The sequence below is a fragment of the Scyliorhinus torazame genome, chromosome 5 (genome assembly GCF_047496885.1).
Source record: "Scyliorhinus torazame isolate Kashiwa2021f chromosome 5, sScyTor2.1, whole genome shotgun sequence".
NCBI classification, from domain to species: Eukaryota; Metazoa; Chordata; class Chondrichthyes; order Carcharhiniformes; family Scyliorhinidae; genus Scyliorhinus; species Scyliorhinus torazame.
In genome coordinates this window covers 116,294,704-116,310,291 of record NC_092711.1, presented here as the reverse complement: position 1 = coordinate 116,310,291, position 15,588 = coordinate 116,294,704, and the positions used below count along the sequence as shown (strand labels likewise).

The window sequence follows — 15,588 nt, the reverse complement described above, 5'->3', positions numbered from 1 at the left end:
GCCTTTTCATCGATTTGACAATTTTCTTCTATCAATAATTCTTTTTCTCCGTTTCTCTTTAGATTTATGTATTTACTGTTAGTTTCGATTTGTTTCTAAATTTACTTTGTGCTGTTTGTGTTTCTCGTCATCGTGGGAACTTGTCCAATCTCACAGTTGTCGGTTGGGTTCAGGGTGCTCAGTTACCGCAGTGGGTTTCACTGCTCCTCACTGGGAACCGCCTCTTCCGGCTCTCTGCCAATTACAATTCTTTCCGCCCATTGACTGATTCTCTCCATGGTTCTCTGTGCGCAGTATTATCTGCGGTTTGCATCGTATAGAAATTGCGGAAGAGGAATAGACCATTCGGCCCAACTAAATTGTATTTGCGCATATATTTGCGATCAGAGGGTTAGATAGGGTGGACAGTGAGAGCCTTCTCCCGCGGATGGAAATGGCTAGCACGAGGGGACATAGCCTTAAACTGAGGGGTAATAGATATAAGACAGAGGTCAGAGGTAGGTTCTTTACGCAAAGAGTAGTGAGGCCGTGGAGTGCCCTAACTGCTACAGTAGTGAACTCGCCAACATTGAGGGCATTTAAAAGTTTATTGGATAAACAAATGGATGATAATGGTATAGTGTAGGTTAGATGGCTTTTGTTTCGGTGCAACGTCGTGGGCCGAAGGGCCTGTACTGCGCTGTATTGTTCTATGTTCTATATGCTCCAGACCAGACTGTCCCCTCCTGCGCGACATCTAATTGACCATTCCCATCCAGTCCGTGTGTCGGTGTATTCTGTTCTCTTTCCAGTATTTCCAAGTCTTCCCATGAATGTATCAATACGCTCTGCTCCAAGCTCCGTGTGGCAACAGGGTCCATATTCTCACAACCCTGTGTTTAAATTTCTTCTACTTCATATCTGCATTTGTTCGGTTACTGATATTTATCAACATAGAAACATAGAAAACCGGTGCAGGAGTAGGCCATTCGGTTCTTCGAGCCTGCATCACCATTCAAATGGTCATGGCTGATAATGCAAATTCCGTCTCACACTCCCACTTTCTCTCCATTCCCTTGCTCCCTTCAGCCGCAAGGGCCACGAGCAGTTCCCTCTTGAATATATCCAACGAACTGGCCCCAACGGCAATTCCACAAGTTGACAACTCTCTAAGAGAAGAAGTTCGTCCTCGTCTCAGTCCTGAATGACTCATTCTTTATTCTTAGGCTGTGACCCCCTAGTCCCAACATCGGGAACATTCGTCCCGCATCTAGCCCGTGCAGTCCCATCAGGATTGTACATGTTTCTATGAGATCCCCTCTCATTCTTCTAAACTCCAGTGAGCACAAGCCCAGCCGATCCAGTCTTTCTTCATTTGTCAGTCTTGCCATCCCGGGAATTAGTCTGGTGAACTTTCGCTGGACACCCTCAAAAGCAAGAATGTCCTTCCTCAAACTAGAAGACTAAAACTACACACAATACTCAAGGTGTGGCCTCACCAAGGCTCCGTATAACTGTAGAAAGCCATGCAATCTCCTATGCTCAAACCTTCTCTATCTGATGGCCAGCATACCATTGGCTTTCCTCGTCGCCTGTTGTACCTGCATGCCAACCTTCAAGGACTGTACATGTGAGGTTACCCTCCTTGGTGGCAAAAACAAGAAGGCAGATTATTCGCTGAATGGAGTAAGTTTAGGAAAATGGGAAGTGCAACGAGACCTGGGTGTCGTGGTGGGACAGTTGTTATTGATACTCCACGAGAGTGGCACGCTGGCGCAGTGGTTAGCACTGCTACCTCACGGCGCCGAGGACCTGGGTTCGAACCGCCGGGGCCACTGCCCGTATAGAGTTTGCACATTCTCCCCATGTCTGCGTGGATCTGACCCCCACAATCCAAACATGTGCAGGAAAGGTGAATTGGCCATGCTAAATTACCACTTAATTGGAAAAATTAAAAATAAAGTCCACGAGACCATATGTACATTTATATTGCATTAGATCTTGTCACCAACATGCCTCCCACGTGGAGTATTAATAACAACATAACACAGTGTAGTATAAACAGTGGCCAAATCAAGTGCGATATGAGCAATGGCATGGTGTGTGCAGCAGTAACTGATACTGCACCTACTATAATGAAATAAAAGAGTAAATGCTGGAAAATCTCAGCAGGTCTGAAGAATCAGAATGGAGAGAAAAGAGCTAACGTTTCGAGTCCAATGACTGTCAAAGCTTTGACAAAGAGTCATCGGACTCGAAACGTTAGCTCTTTTCTCTCCCTACAGGTGCTGCCAAACCTGGTGAGATTTTCCAGTATTTTCTCTTTTGTTTCAGATTCCAGCATCCGCAGTAATTTGCTTTTATACTATAATGAAATGATGCACTGAGCTAGACAATGCCTCTGTAGTTTACAAGGTACAATCTCAGGTAATACCACACAGAACCGTGCATTATCGAAATATCAAAACATTTTAGATAGTAGTAGGAGTAGGCCATTTGGCGCTTGGAGCCTGTTCCTCCATCCAACATGATCACAATGTGGCTGTTTAGCACAGGACTAAATCGCTGGCTTTGAAAGCAGACAAAGCAAGCCAGCAGCACGGTTCAATTCCTGTAACAGTCTCCCCGAACAGGCACCGGAATGTGGCGACTAGGTGCTTTTCACAGTAACTTCATTGAAGCCGACTTATGACAATAAGCGATTTTCATTTCATTTCTAAAGTTCTCTATTAAAACTATACCCCAGCACATTCCCCATACACTTTGACACATTTAGTGTTCAGAAATCTATTTCCTTCTTAAATATATTCAGTAATTTTGCCACCACAGCCCACTGTCCGAAAAATGTTCATTTCTAGATTTTATGGATCGTGCCTCCATTTTCACTGCACTTGGTGCTATTGCTTCTGAGTCATGTCTCGATAATTACTTGCCCCAATGATATCGGAATTGATATTCCACCAGCCAGGTATCAATTGTTCCTTCACTAAAACTTTAAATTCATACTGAACCATTTTAAGGCACTTTCAGTATGTATGGGTTATTAGGACAAAGCATTTGCCTGCGATCGGCTCGACCTCATCCGCCCTCCCATGTTAGCGATGAGTTATTTCAAGTTCTTTCGTTGCAAATATCTTTCAATATTAGTGTATCAATGCAACACTAAACACCAGAACACTTACAAATACGCAAACCACGTATCCGTCAACTAAAAGCACAATATGTCAGAGATTGAAAGAGGCAGATTTTTATCAGAGACCAAACTTCAGCTCAGAGTTAACAAGAGGAATTCTGATTGATGGAGATGCAGAGAACTATCTTGGGGCTAGGAGGGACCGCAGAAGCTGCAGCCAGCAGTTCCATAGAATTTACAGTGCAGAAGGAAGCCATTCCGCCGATCGAGTCTGTACCGGCTCTTGGAAAGAGCACCCTACCCAAGGTCCACACCTCCACCCTATCCCCATAACCCAGTAACCCCACCCAACACTAAGGGCAATTTTGGACCCTAAGGGCAATTTATCATGGCCAATCCACCTAACCTGCTCGTCTTTGGACTGTGGGATGAAACCGGAGCACCCGGAGGAAACCCACACACACACAGAAAGGATGTGCAGACTCCACACAGACAGTGACCCAAGCCAGAATCGAACCTGGGACCCTGGAGCTGTGAAGCAATTGTGCTATCCACAATGCTACCGTGCTGCCAAGTTGGCAATGAATTCACTCCCCTTCCTAAGGGAACAAATGAAAGGCATGGACTCGTTTCTTAATTTGTTTGTTCACCGATCTGTAACTAAAGTGCATGTTGGAAGTTAATTGCCCCTCTGGAGACTCTCATTGTTATAAGTGAGGGACCCTTTGCACGCCTTGCAGAGCGAGTATGTACACCTCGCATAATTCAATTGGTTCCTGAAAGACGATGCATGGAGCAGCGAATGGACCATTTTATGTCATTTAATACCCAGCACTCGCTATTATTGGTGCCCCAGGTAAGAGAGGAATCTCAATTATAATATTTGTTTTTCTTCTGAATCTCCAGAAATCTTGTCTCTTCCTTTTAAGGATCGTGCTGAAAACGTTATTGCATTGTGGTATATTAGAGTGCATCAACTAATTTTTTATTACAGAGCAGGACAATAAATGGTCAATAAATTACCCGTCACACTTATAGAACAACTGTTTATTAGACTGCAGAAATATGAGTTATAATGGTTAGCATTGCACGGACGTTATATTGTTAAGCATTGCAACCATTTGCTACAAATCGTTATTGGGCTGCAGGGTGGCTCAGGAATGGGGAGGGACTAGTCTAATAAGGCAATGAGGCAATTGAAACAATCGGGAGAATGCTGAAAGAGAGGCGTTATTAGGCAATCATAGAATCAGTGCAAATGGAGGCCATTCGAACTTGCACCAACCTCTGAAATGTGTACTGCGCCCAGGCTCCGTCCCCTGCGCTTTCCCAATAACCCCTGAGCCTGACCTAACCTACACACCTGTTTTAGACACGAAGGGGCAATTTTGAATAGCCAATCCACCTAACCTGCATATCTTTGGGCTGTGGGAGGCACCCAGAGGAAACCACACAGACACAGGGAGCAAAGTACAAACTCCACACAGACAGAGACCGAAGGCCAGAATTCGGCCCATCGAGTCTGCATCGGCATTTGAAAAAGCACCCCACCCAAGACCACACCTCCACCGTATCCCCGTAACCCAGTAGCCCCACCCAACCTTTCTGGAGACTAAAGGGCAATTTAACATGGCCAATCCACCTAACCTGCATATCTTTGGACTGTAGGAAGAAACCGGAGCACCCGGAGGAGACCCACGCAGACACGAGGGGACACACAAAAACTATTACAATGATCGGGAGTGTAGATAAATGAAAGTGGTCAATAAGGGTTTGAGTAGCTCTTAAGCTAAGGCAGACTTTCAGACGGGCGATACAATGGGCTGTGGAGAAATGTAGAAGTTTGCAGTGTCCGGGCCTCTGGTCGGTTTGGGAATGTGGGCGTTTGGAAGTTCAGCCCACGGTCAAACAGGAATTGAATATTGTAAATGGTCTGTAACTTCAGTGGATGGCCAGCCACGGGAATGGGCCCAGTGGAGAGCGGAGTTTGTTGCAGGGACTGATTGCGATATTCTGTGAATTGACAAACGTTTAATCCAGCATTGGATTAGCATCAAGTAGTAATGCCTTTGGATTAATTGAAATCTGGAGGTGCGAAATGGGCAGGTCAGGAGGGATTCAGCAGCGGAATGGACCAGGGAGTAGCTGTTTTTTGGAATCTGCTCAGTGACGCTTGTCTTTTCTCTATTACAGCCAACTTGGTGGCGATCATCATCGTATCCCGAGGACGGTGCGGACTGTCTCGGTGCATCACCTACTACCTGGTAGCGATAGCAGTGACTAACTTCCTTGTCATGGTCACCTCTGTTATCTTGAACCGGATTGGTGGCATTTACTTCAGATACTGTGTCCTATCGATCACCCCCGGATGCGCTGTCAGCACCGTGCTCGTGTATGCGACCCGTAATGGTTCAGTCTGGCTGACCATGGCCTTCACCTTCGACCGTTTTGTCTCCATCTGCTATCAGAAACTGAAGACCAGATACTGCACCGAGAAAACCGCACTGCTGGTCATAGGAATGGCCATTACCCTGAGCTACGTCAAGAACGTCCCCTTTTACTTCACCTACCAGCCCCTGTACATATTGGACGGGGTGCCCTGGTTTTGTGATATTAAATCCAGCTATTACACTATCCCATCGTGGCAAGCCTATGACTGGCTCGACCACATATTAACCCCCTTTCTCCCGTTCTTCTTCATTCTGCTGCTCAACGCCCTGACTGTAAGTCACATTGTAGAGGCCAGCAGAGCCCGCAGAAGGCTGAAGGGCTCCGAGAGTGACGAAGATCCAGAGATAGCCAATCGCAAGAAGTCGATTGTCCTGCTCTTCGCCATCTCGCTCAGCTTCCTCCTCCTCTGGGTCACATATGTTGGACATTTCCTATACGTTCGGGTTACAGCTGAGGCGTACTTCACCGGTCTGGATTTCAACGACCCACACTTCATCTTTCAAGAAACGACCAACATGCTTCAGTTACTCAGTTCCTGCAACAACACCTTCACCTATGCAGTAGCCCAGACCAAGTTCCGAAATGAGCTGAAGAAGTTGCTCACTTTTCCCTCCGCCATTATCACGAGTTGCTTTAGGTTAAACAGTGCTTCATGATCAAGTTAAGGACTATTAATATATCCAGATTTAGGCAGAATCTGCAATCATGCTTGTTTACAAAGATGTTGCAGCCACAATATGTCATGGTCCTGAACAAAATAAACCATTTACAAGACAAAGTGTATACTCCAGCATTCGGAATTAACATGAGGTACAGATGAAATAGCAGGCAAAGAGTGGTCGAACAAACCACTTTTATTTACTGCACGCTCAATGGCAGATGTAACAATTTTTTAAAAATGTTTTTATTGCAGTTTTTTATTTCATACATTGTACAATAGACAAGGGTATGCGAAGCGATTACAATATTCAAGAACTTTACACCCACCCCACCCACTCATTGACCATCTCTGCCCCCCGTTTTTGTTGTTTAAAGATACTTTATTCGATCAGATATCATACAATAGGCGATTGTCATCTATTTACATATATGCAGCTCTTTCCCCTTCGCCTGCTCTTCTCCCACTTTGTAGATTGGCCGTGATCCCCTACAATCACCCCCCCCCCACCCCCTCCGCCCCCCACCCCTCGTCTCGTTTTCGGTGTTTCTTTAGGAGTTCTGGTCTTTGTGGCCTTGCTCTCGGCCCCCATTATCCGTTCTGGCGTTGCTCCAGCCTCCCCTCCTCTCTCCCGAGCCTCCCTCCAAATCTCGTCCCCTCCCTATCTGTTCTCTGCTGTCTCGTTCGTTCCGTCCCGTCGCCACCCCCCCCCCCACCAACCCTCACACACAGACCAATCCCAAAGCCTTTTATTCGTATATAAGGAGCAAGGGAGTAACTAGAGAAAGGATTGGTCCACTCAAAGACAAAAGGGGGAATTTATGCGTAGTCAGAGGAAATGGGTGAGAGTCTTAATGAGTACTTTGCATCGGTGTTCACCAAGGAGAGGGGCATGACGGATGTTGAGGTTAGGGATGGATGTTAAAATGCTCTAGGTCAAGTCGGCATATGGAAGGGGGAAGTTTTGGGTATTCTAAAAGGCATTAAGGTGGTCAAGTCCCCAGGTCCGGATGGGATCTATCCCAGGTTACTGAGGGAAGCGAGGGACGAAATAACTGGGGCCTTAACAGTTATCTTTGCAGAATCCTTGAGCACGAGTGAGGTCCCGGAGGACTGGAGAATTGCTAATGTTGTCCCTTTGTTTAAGAAGGGTAGCAGGGATAATCCAGGGAATTATAGACCTGTGAGCTTGACGTCAGTGGTAGGCAAACTGTTGGAGAAGATACTGAGGGATAGGATCTATTCACATTTGGAAGAAAATAGACTTATCAGTGATAGGCAGCATGGTTTTGTGCAGGGAAGGCCATGTCTTACAAACTTAGTAAAATTATTTGAGGAAGTGACCAAGGTAATTGATGAGGGAAGGGTTGTAGATGTCATATACATGGACTTCAGTAAGGCGTTTGATAAAGTTTCCCATGGCAGGTTAATGGAAAAAGCGAAGTCGAATGGGGTTCAGGGTGTACTAGCTAGATGGATAAAGAACTGGCTGGGCAACAGGAGACAGAGAGTAGTGGTGGAAGGGAGTGTCTCAAAATGGAGAAAGGTGACTAGTGGTGTTCCACAGGAATCCGTGCTCGGACTACTGTTGTTTGTGATATACATAAATGATCTGGACGAAGGTATAGGTGGTCTGATTAGCAAGTTTGCAGATGATACTAAGATTGGTGGAGTTGCAGATAGCGAGGGGGACTGTCAGAGAATACAGCAAAATATAGATCGATTGGAGAGTTGGGCAGAGAAATGGAAGATGGAGTTCAATCCAGACAAATGCGAAGTGATGCATTTTGGAAGATTCAATTCAAGACCGGTCAACGGAAGAGTCCTGGGGAAAATTGATCTTGGAGTTCAGGTCCATTGTACCCTGAAGGTGGCAACGCAGGTCGATAGAGTGGTCAAGGAGGCAGACAGCATGCTTGCCTTCATCGGAAGGGGTATTGAGTACAAGAGTCGGCAGGTCATGTTACAGTTGTTTAGGACTTTGGTTAGACCACATTTGGAATACTGCGTGCAGTTCTGGTCGACACATTACCAGAAGGATGTAGATGCTTTAGAGAGGGTACAGAGGAGGTTCTCCAGGATGTTGCCTGGTATGGAGGGTGCTAGCTATGAAGAAACGTTGGGTAGATTAGGATTGTTTTCGTTGGAAAGACGGAGGTTGAGGGGGGACCTGATTGAGGTCTACATAATTATGAGGGGTATGGACAGGGTGGATAGCAACAAGCTTTTTCCAAGAGTGGGGGTGTCAATTACAAGGGGTCACGATTTCTAGGTGAGAGGGGAAATGTTTAAGGGAGATGTGCCTGGAAAGGTTTTAATGCAGAGGGTGGTGGGTGCCTGGAGGTGGTAGATGCGGGCACGATAGCATCATTTACGATGCACCTGGACAGATATATGAATGGGCGGGGAACAGAGGGAAGTCGATCCTTGGAAAATAGGCGAAAGGTTTAGATAATGAATGAAATGAAAATCGCTTATTGTCATAAGACGGCATCAAATGAAGTTACTGTGAAAAGCCCCAGTCGCCACATTCCGGCGCCTGTTCGGGGAGGCTGGTACGGGAATAGAACCATGCTGCTGGCTGTCTTGCGTCTGCTTTCAAAGCCAGTGGTTTAGCACTGTGCTAAACAGACTGCAGAGTGAGAAGCCGAAGGGCCTGTTCCTGTGCTGTAATTTTCTGTGTTCTTTGTTCATACACAAACTTACCCTCCCCTCGCTCTTTTGGCTGTTGGCTTCGTAACGGTGTTGGAACGCGTGGTGAATTCTCTCCTCGCGTTTTGCAAGCCCTCCTCCGACCCTCAAATGGCAAATTTTATTTACTCCAGGTGGAGAAATTGCGACACGTCTGCCAGCCAGTCTGCTGTCGTGAGTCATGCTGCTGATCGTCAGCTGAACAGGATTCCTCGGTGGGCGATTAGGGAAGCAAAGGCAAGGGGGTCGACCCCTTTCCCCATGAATAGCATTGGCTGATTCGATACCCCGAATACTGCCATTCCGCGGGCACGGGTCCACCCTCACAACCTTGGACATTGCCTCAATGAAGGCTGCCCAAAATCCGTCAAGTATGGGGCATATCCAGAACATGCAGGTGTGGTTGGCTGCGCCTCCCTGACACCGTTACCATTTGTCCTCCACCTCCTTATTGTGCTTCTTGTCAGATGCACTCTGTGCAATACTGTCAGTTGCACTTGGCTTTCCGTACTCGAAGGTGGTTTTGGGCCTGTTGAGGGATTCGGTCCACACAACGACAAGCTTTTCGAAAATGTCCCGTTTTCTCGGGAACGTATTGATTCCCTGCAGCGTGAGCTCAGCTTCTCAAAGCAAACCCAATGTGAATGAATCCCGCCGTCTGCGCCGCAAACAAATGAAGAAAACATGTCGCTTGACCAACAAAAAACCTCACCAATGGGTTTGTCCGGAATTTGAACCCGGGACCTCTCGCAAGTTTTGACACCAAGACACCCAAAGCGGGAATCATACTCCTAGACCAACTAAGCCCTCGCAAGCAACGGAAGCATACTGTCATTGCCATCGAAAGTCCATCTAACATCTGAGGAGAAAGCGGAAAATACTGGAACAACTCAGGGAGTCAGGCGGCATTTGTCGACAGGACAACAAAGCTCTTCTTTCACCATCAACTTTCATTAAAACCGGGACAGGTTAGAAATGTCGGACGTTGTAACCAAGTGAAATCCCGGAGGGAGCAAACAGAACAACAGGAAAGGGCTCTGACCGGGTGCAAGTCAGGAGAGATTAAATGAGAAAAGGCTTTGGGCCCGAGGCCACAGGCTGAGGTTAGCATCGAATCAGAGAATAATTACACCGCAGAATGAGGCCATTCGGGTTGCTGTGTCCGTGCCAGCTCTCTGTTAGCGCAATGGAACAAACAAAGAAACAAAAGATGTGTGTGCATCTTTTCGAGCATCAATTCTATCCAAACGCACTCCAGCTCAGACACTCTCTCCCTCGAGCATCATCTGTGGGGAGAGAAACGACATAAACATCCCGAGACCTGAGGAATCTTTTTCAGAGTGGGCCAATGCAAACCAACCCCGCCGTCAGCATCGCAAACAATTCATAATGTCAGACCTGGAGTAAAGGGCTTGTCCTGGATTTAAACCCACGATCGCTCGCATGGGCATTGATTGAAAATCCTAAACGAGAACCATACCTCGAGACCAAAGAGCACAAATTTAAAACGGAGCTTAAGCAAAATATAACTTATGTCAAGATCGATATAATTTCTACATCTCATGGTTTTATATGTTGAAACATCTGTTTTTAAAAAAAAACAGCTGTCGTGTTGTAATAAGTGACCTGACCCCTCAGCCTCACCATGCGAATCTGCAGCAACACAGTGAGGTTGCACATTGTACACGTCAGTTGATCGCCAGCTGTTTCTGTAGTGTAGTGGTTATCACATTCGCTTAACACGCGAAAAGTCCCCGGTTCGAAACCAGGCAGAAACATCTCGTACTTCTAGTTTCGTCTGTTGCTGAATATTACCTCAATCTCGTAACTGGTCTTCATCAACGAGGAACAACCAAATGCATTCATCCGTACGAGCCAGTGGCCCAATGGTTTACGCGTCTGACTACGAGTTAGCCGATTCCAGGTTCGACTCCTGGATGTCTCGGACTTCTGAATTTTGGTGTGCGCTGAAACTCAGTGTGTGGGACAGCTGATTCTTGATGCAGAGCAAAGTGAGCAGAACATCTTCAATTCTCGTCTCGGTTGTGGTTATTTAGGAAAGCCCTGCCTTCTCAATTTAACTTCCACTTCAAGCAAAACATAACTTATCTTTAGGTCTGTAAAGTTTGATTCCTGATTGTTTTATAAGTTGAGACATCGGTTTTAAAGAAACGGCTGTCTTCATGTAATAAGTGACATGACCTCTCAGCCGAACCATGACAAGAGGCGGCAACACAGTGAGGTTGAACATTGCACAAGTCCATTGATTACTGCACCGCCAACGGTTTCTGTAATGTCGTGGTTAGCACATTCCCCTAACATGCGAAAGGTCCCGGGTCCATACCGGGTAGAAACATTAAGTGCTTCTCATGTTGTGGGAGGAATGTTTGCACAAAGTACTTTTGTTCCCCGTTCTCGTATGTTCGAGGATTATGAGGTTTAGTCTGTCATGAGCCACTAAAATAAATTCCACATTAAGTCACAAGTACTGAATTTTCGACAGGCAATGAGAAGAAAAGGATCTTCCTATTTTGGATATTCGGAGCTAGTACACCCACAACAGAATTTCATGCATTTACAAATGCAGATGAACATACTTATTCACCATCTCAAACATGTCTAAATGAACGACAAATGCAACTTACTGCGGATGCTTCATTCTGAAACAAAAACAGAAAATACTGGACAATCTCAGCAGGTCTGACAGCCTCCGTGGAGCGAGGTGGCAGTTGTCGTTCCGGGTCTGGGTGACTCTTTGTCAAAGCTGGAGAACTGGAAATGGGGTCAGATTCAGACTATTGTGGATGGGCGGGGGTGGGGTCCCGTATTGGGCCTCGATAGAGTGGTCAGCAATAGGTGGAAAATGACGTCAATGTCTCGGACAGAATGAAAAATGGAATGTAAATGACGCTAATCAAGGCTAACAAAGGTGCTGACAGTGGCGCCTCAAGAGATCAGAATGTGTTAATAGCAGAACAAAGTAAGCAGTGTGTCAGAGATCAATTCGCGACAGGGATCAGATTGCTCATATAGGATGGTATGGGCTGGGGGAGGGGGGCAATGCTGAGGGTAAAACATATCAATGGAAGGAATGAAAATAAGTTGATGGAAACAGATGGTGGAGGGGGAAGAGAGATTACACAGTCTGATGTTGTTGAACTGAATAAAATGAAACAGACAGAGAGCTGCCTGAATCCACTGGAATTAGTCAATAGAGGTAAGTGAATGTCTAATCCCAGACAAGCTTTTAGAAAATGTCTCGATTGTCTCGGGAACGTGTTGGTTCCCTGCTGTGTGAGCTGAGCTTCTCAAAGGAAACCCAATGTTAATGAATCCCGCCGAATGCGCCGCAAAGAAATGAAGAAAACATGTCGCTTGACCAACAGAAAACTTTATCAAAGGGCTCGTCCGGGATTTAAACCCGTGACCTCGCGCAACTTTCGAAACCGAGACACCCAAAGCGAGAATCATACCCCTAGATCAACGAGCCCTGGAAAAGTAACAGAAGCACGCTGTTATTGCCATCGAAAGTCGATCTAACATCTGCGGAAAATACTGGAACAACTCAGCGAGTCAGGCGGGATTTGTCGACAGGAGAACAAAGCTCGTCTTTCACCGTCACCTTTCATTAAAGCCGGGACCGGTTAGAAATGTCGGACGTTTTAACCAAGTGAAATCCCGGAGGGAGCAAACAGAACAACAGGAAAGGGCTCTGACAGGGTGCAAGTCAGGAGAGATTAAATGAGAAAAGCCCGAGGGTTCCCTGGCCACAGAGTGAGGTTAGCATCGAATGAGAGAATAATTACACCACAGTATGAGGCCATTCCAGCCGCTGTGTCTGTGCCAGCTCTCAACAACTACCGCCCGGATACAAAGAACAAGTGGAAACAAGATTCAAACCCAAATCTGCGATGGAAGTACACACAGAATGGGGGCAGCATTTACAGTGTGAGACTGTTGCACACACTCTGAGTGTGAAAGCTGTATTGAGCCCAGTGGAAAGATGCGCAGCTGTTCCTCGAGTGTTTGTTGAGCTTCTTTGGAACATTTCAGGAGGCCGAGGTCCGGGAGGTCAGCGTTAAGATGCAGCTCTCCAGTCAGTTCAATTCTCCACTTTGGCTCTGTGGATTAGATGGGTCACGTCCTTGTGAAGTTAACGCAGATCTGGAGCATCAATTCTATCCAAACGCACTCCAGCTCAGACACTGTCTCCCTCGAGCATCATCTGTGGGGAGAGAAACGACGTAAACATCCCGAGTCCTGAGAAACCTTTTTCAGAGTGGGCCAATGTAAATCAACCCCGCCGTCAGCCTCGCAAACAATTCATAATGTCTGACCTGGAGTAAAGGGCTTGTCCTGGATTTAAACCCAAGACCGCTCGCATTGATTAAAAATCCGTAAACGAGAACCATACCTCGAGACCACAGGGCACAAATTTAAGACCGAGCTAAGCAAAATAGAACTTATGTTCAGTTCGATATAATTTCTACATCTAATGGTTTTATATGTTGAAACATCTGTTTTTTTTTAATAAACAGCTGTCGTCTTGTAACAAGTGGCCTGGCCTGGACTCTCAGCCTCGCCATGCGAATCGGCAGCAACACAGTGAGGTTGAACATTGTACACGTCCGTTAATTGCCAGCTGTTTCTGTGGTGTAGCGGTTATCACATTCGCCTTACACGCGAAAAGTCCCCGGTTCGAAACCGGGCAGAAACATCTCGTACTTCCGGTTTAGTCTGTTGCAGACTATCTCGTAACTGGTCTTCATCAACGAGGAACAGCCAAATGCATGCACTCGAATGGGCCAGTGGTGCAATGGATAACGCGCCTGACTACGAATCAGGAGATTCCTGGTTCGACTCCTGGCTGGCTCGGACTTCTGAATTTTGGCCTGCGCTTTAACTCAGTGGGTGGGATAGCTGATTCTTGATGCAGAGCAAAGTGAGCAGGACATCTTCCATTCTCGTATCGGTTGTGGTTATTTACGAAAGCCCTGCCTTCTCAATTTAACTTCCACTTCAAGCAAAACATAACTTATCTTCAGGTCTGTAAAGTTCCATTCCTGATTGTTTATAAGTTGAGACATCGGTTTTAGAGAAACGGCTGTCTTCTTGTAATAAGTGACATGGCATCTCAGCCGAACCATGAGAAGAGGCGGCAACACAGTGAGGTTGAACATTGCACAAGTCCATTGATTACTGCACCGCCAGCGGTTTCGGTAGTGCAGTGGTTAGCACATTCCCCTAACATGCGAAAGGTCCCCGGGTCCATACCGGGTAGAAACATCAAGTGCTTCTCATTTTGTGTGAGGAATGTTTGCACAAAGTACTTTTGTTCCCCGATCTCGTATGTTCGAGGATTATGAGGTTTAGTCTCTCATGAGCCACTCAAATAAATTCCACATTAAGTCACAAGTACTGAATTTTCGACAGGCAATGAGAAGAAAAGGATCTTCCTATTTTGGATATTCGGAGCTAGTACACCCACAACATAATTTCATGCATTTACAAATGCAGATGAACATACTTATTCACCATCTCAAACATGTCTAAATGAACGACAAATGCAACTTACTGCGGATGCTTCATTCTGAAACAAAAACAGAAAATACTGGACAATCTCAGCAAGTCTGACAGCCTCTGTGGAGCGAGATGGCAGCTGTCGTTCCGCGTCTGGGTGACTCTTTGTCAAAGCTGGAGAACTGGAAATGGGGTCAGATTCAGCCTATTGTGGATGGGCGGGGGTGTGTGCCCTATTGGGCCTCAATAGAGTGGTCAGCAATCGGTGGAAAATGACGAAAATGTCTCGGACAGAAAGAAAAAGGAAATGTAAATGAGGCTAATCAAGGCTAAGAAAGGTGCTGATGGCGCATTAAGAGGTCACAATGTGTTAATGGGAGAACAAAGTAAGCACTGTGTCAGAGAACAATTGGCAACAGGGATCAGATTGCTCAAGCAGGATTTTATGGGCGGGGGGAGGGGAGCAATGGAAGGAATGAAAATAAGTTGATGGAAACAGATGGTGGAGGGGGAAGAGAGATTACACAGTCTGATGTTGTTGAACTGAATAAAATGAAACTGACAGAGAGCTGCCTGAATCCACTGGAATTAGTCAATAGAGATAAGTGAATGTCCACACATAGACAAGCTTTTCGAAAATGTCTCGATTTCCTCGGGAACGTACTGGCTCCCTGCAGTGTGAGCTCAGCTTCTCAAAGCGAACCCCATGTGAATGAATCCCGCCGTCTGCGCCGCAAAGAAATGAAGAAAACATGTCGCGTGACCAACAGAAAACAGCATCAAAGGGCTCATCCGAGATTTGAAGGCGGGATTTCTCGCAAATTTCGACACCGAGACACCCGAAGCGAGAATCACACTCCTAGACCAACGAGACCCTCAAAAATAACCTAAGCAGACTGTCATTGGCATCGAAATTCGATCTAACATCTGCGGAGAAAGCGGAAAATACTTGAACAACTCAGGGAGCCAGGCGGCATTTGTCGACAGGACAACAAAGCTCGTCTTTCACCATCACCTTTCATTTAAACTGGGACAGGTTAGAAATGTAGGATGTATTAACCAAGTGAAATCCCGGAGGGAGGAAACAGAACAACAGGAAAGAGCTCTGATAATGCGCAAGTCAGGAGAGATTAAATGAGAAAAGGCCTTGTGTTCC

The 15,588-nt window shown here is 46.2% G+C and overlaps 1 protein-coding gene and 3 non-coding genes across 4 annotated transcripts; all 4 read left to right on the top strand.

Moving 5' to 3' along the window:
• Positions 1 to 5,241: 5,241 nt before the first annotated feature.
• On the top strand, positions 5,242 to 6,219 carry LOC140417881 (probable G-protein coupled receptor 139). Its single transcript, XM_072501313.1, has one exon. The coding sequence runs from the start codon at positions 5,242 to 5,244 to the stop codon at positions 6,217 to 6,219; it is 978 nt and encodes a 325-aa protein (XP_072357414.1).
• Positions 6,220 to 10,617: 4,398 nt separating this feature from the next.
• trnav-aac (transfer RNA valine (anticodon AAC)) lies at positions 10,618 to 10,690 on the top strand. Its single transcript has one exon. It is a non-coding gene; the product is annotated as a tRNA-Val (tRNA).
• A 2,866-nt stretch (positions 10,691 to 13,556) lies between these two features.
• Positions 13,557 to 13,629, top strand: trnav-uac (transfer RNA valine (anticodon UAC)). The gene has a single exon. It is a non-coding gene; the product is annotated as a tRNA-Val (tRNA).
• An 85-nt stretch (positions 13,630 to 13,714) lies between these two features.
• trnar-acg (transfer RNA arginine (anticodon ACG)) lies at positions 13,715 to 13,787 on the top strand. Its single transcript has one exon. It is a non-coding gene; the product is annotated as a tRNA-Arg (tRNA).
• The last annotated feature ends 1,801 nt before the right edge of the window (positions 13,788 to 15,588 follow it).

Bases quoted from the DNA above. Each gene is read 5' to 3' on its own strand.
- LOC140417881 (XM_072501313.1), top strand. From the start codon at position 5,242: ATGGACCAGGGAGTAGCTGTTTTTTGGAATCTGCTCAGTGACGCTTGT.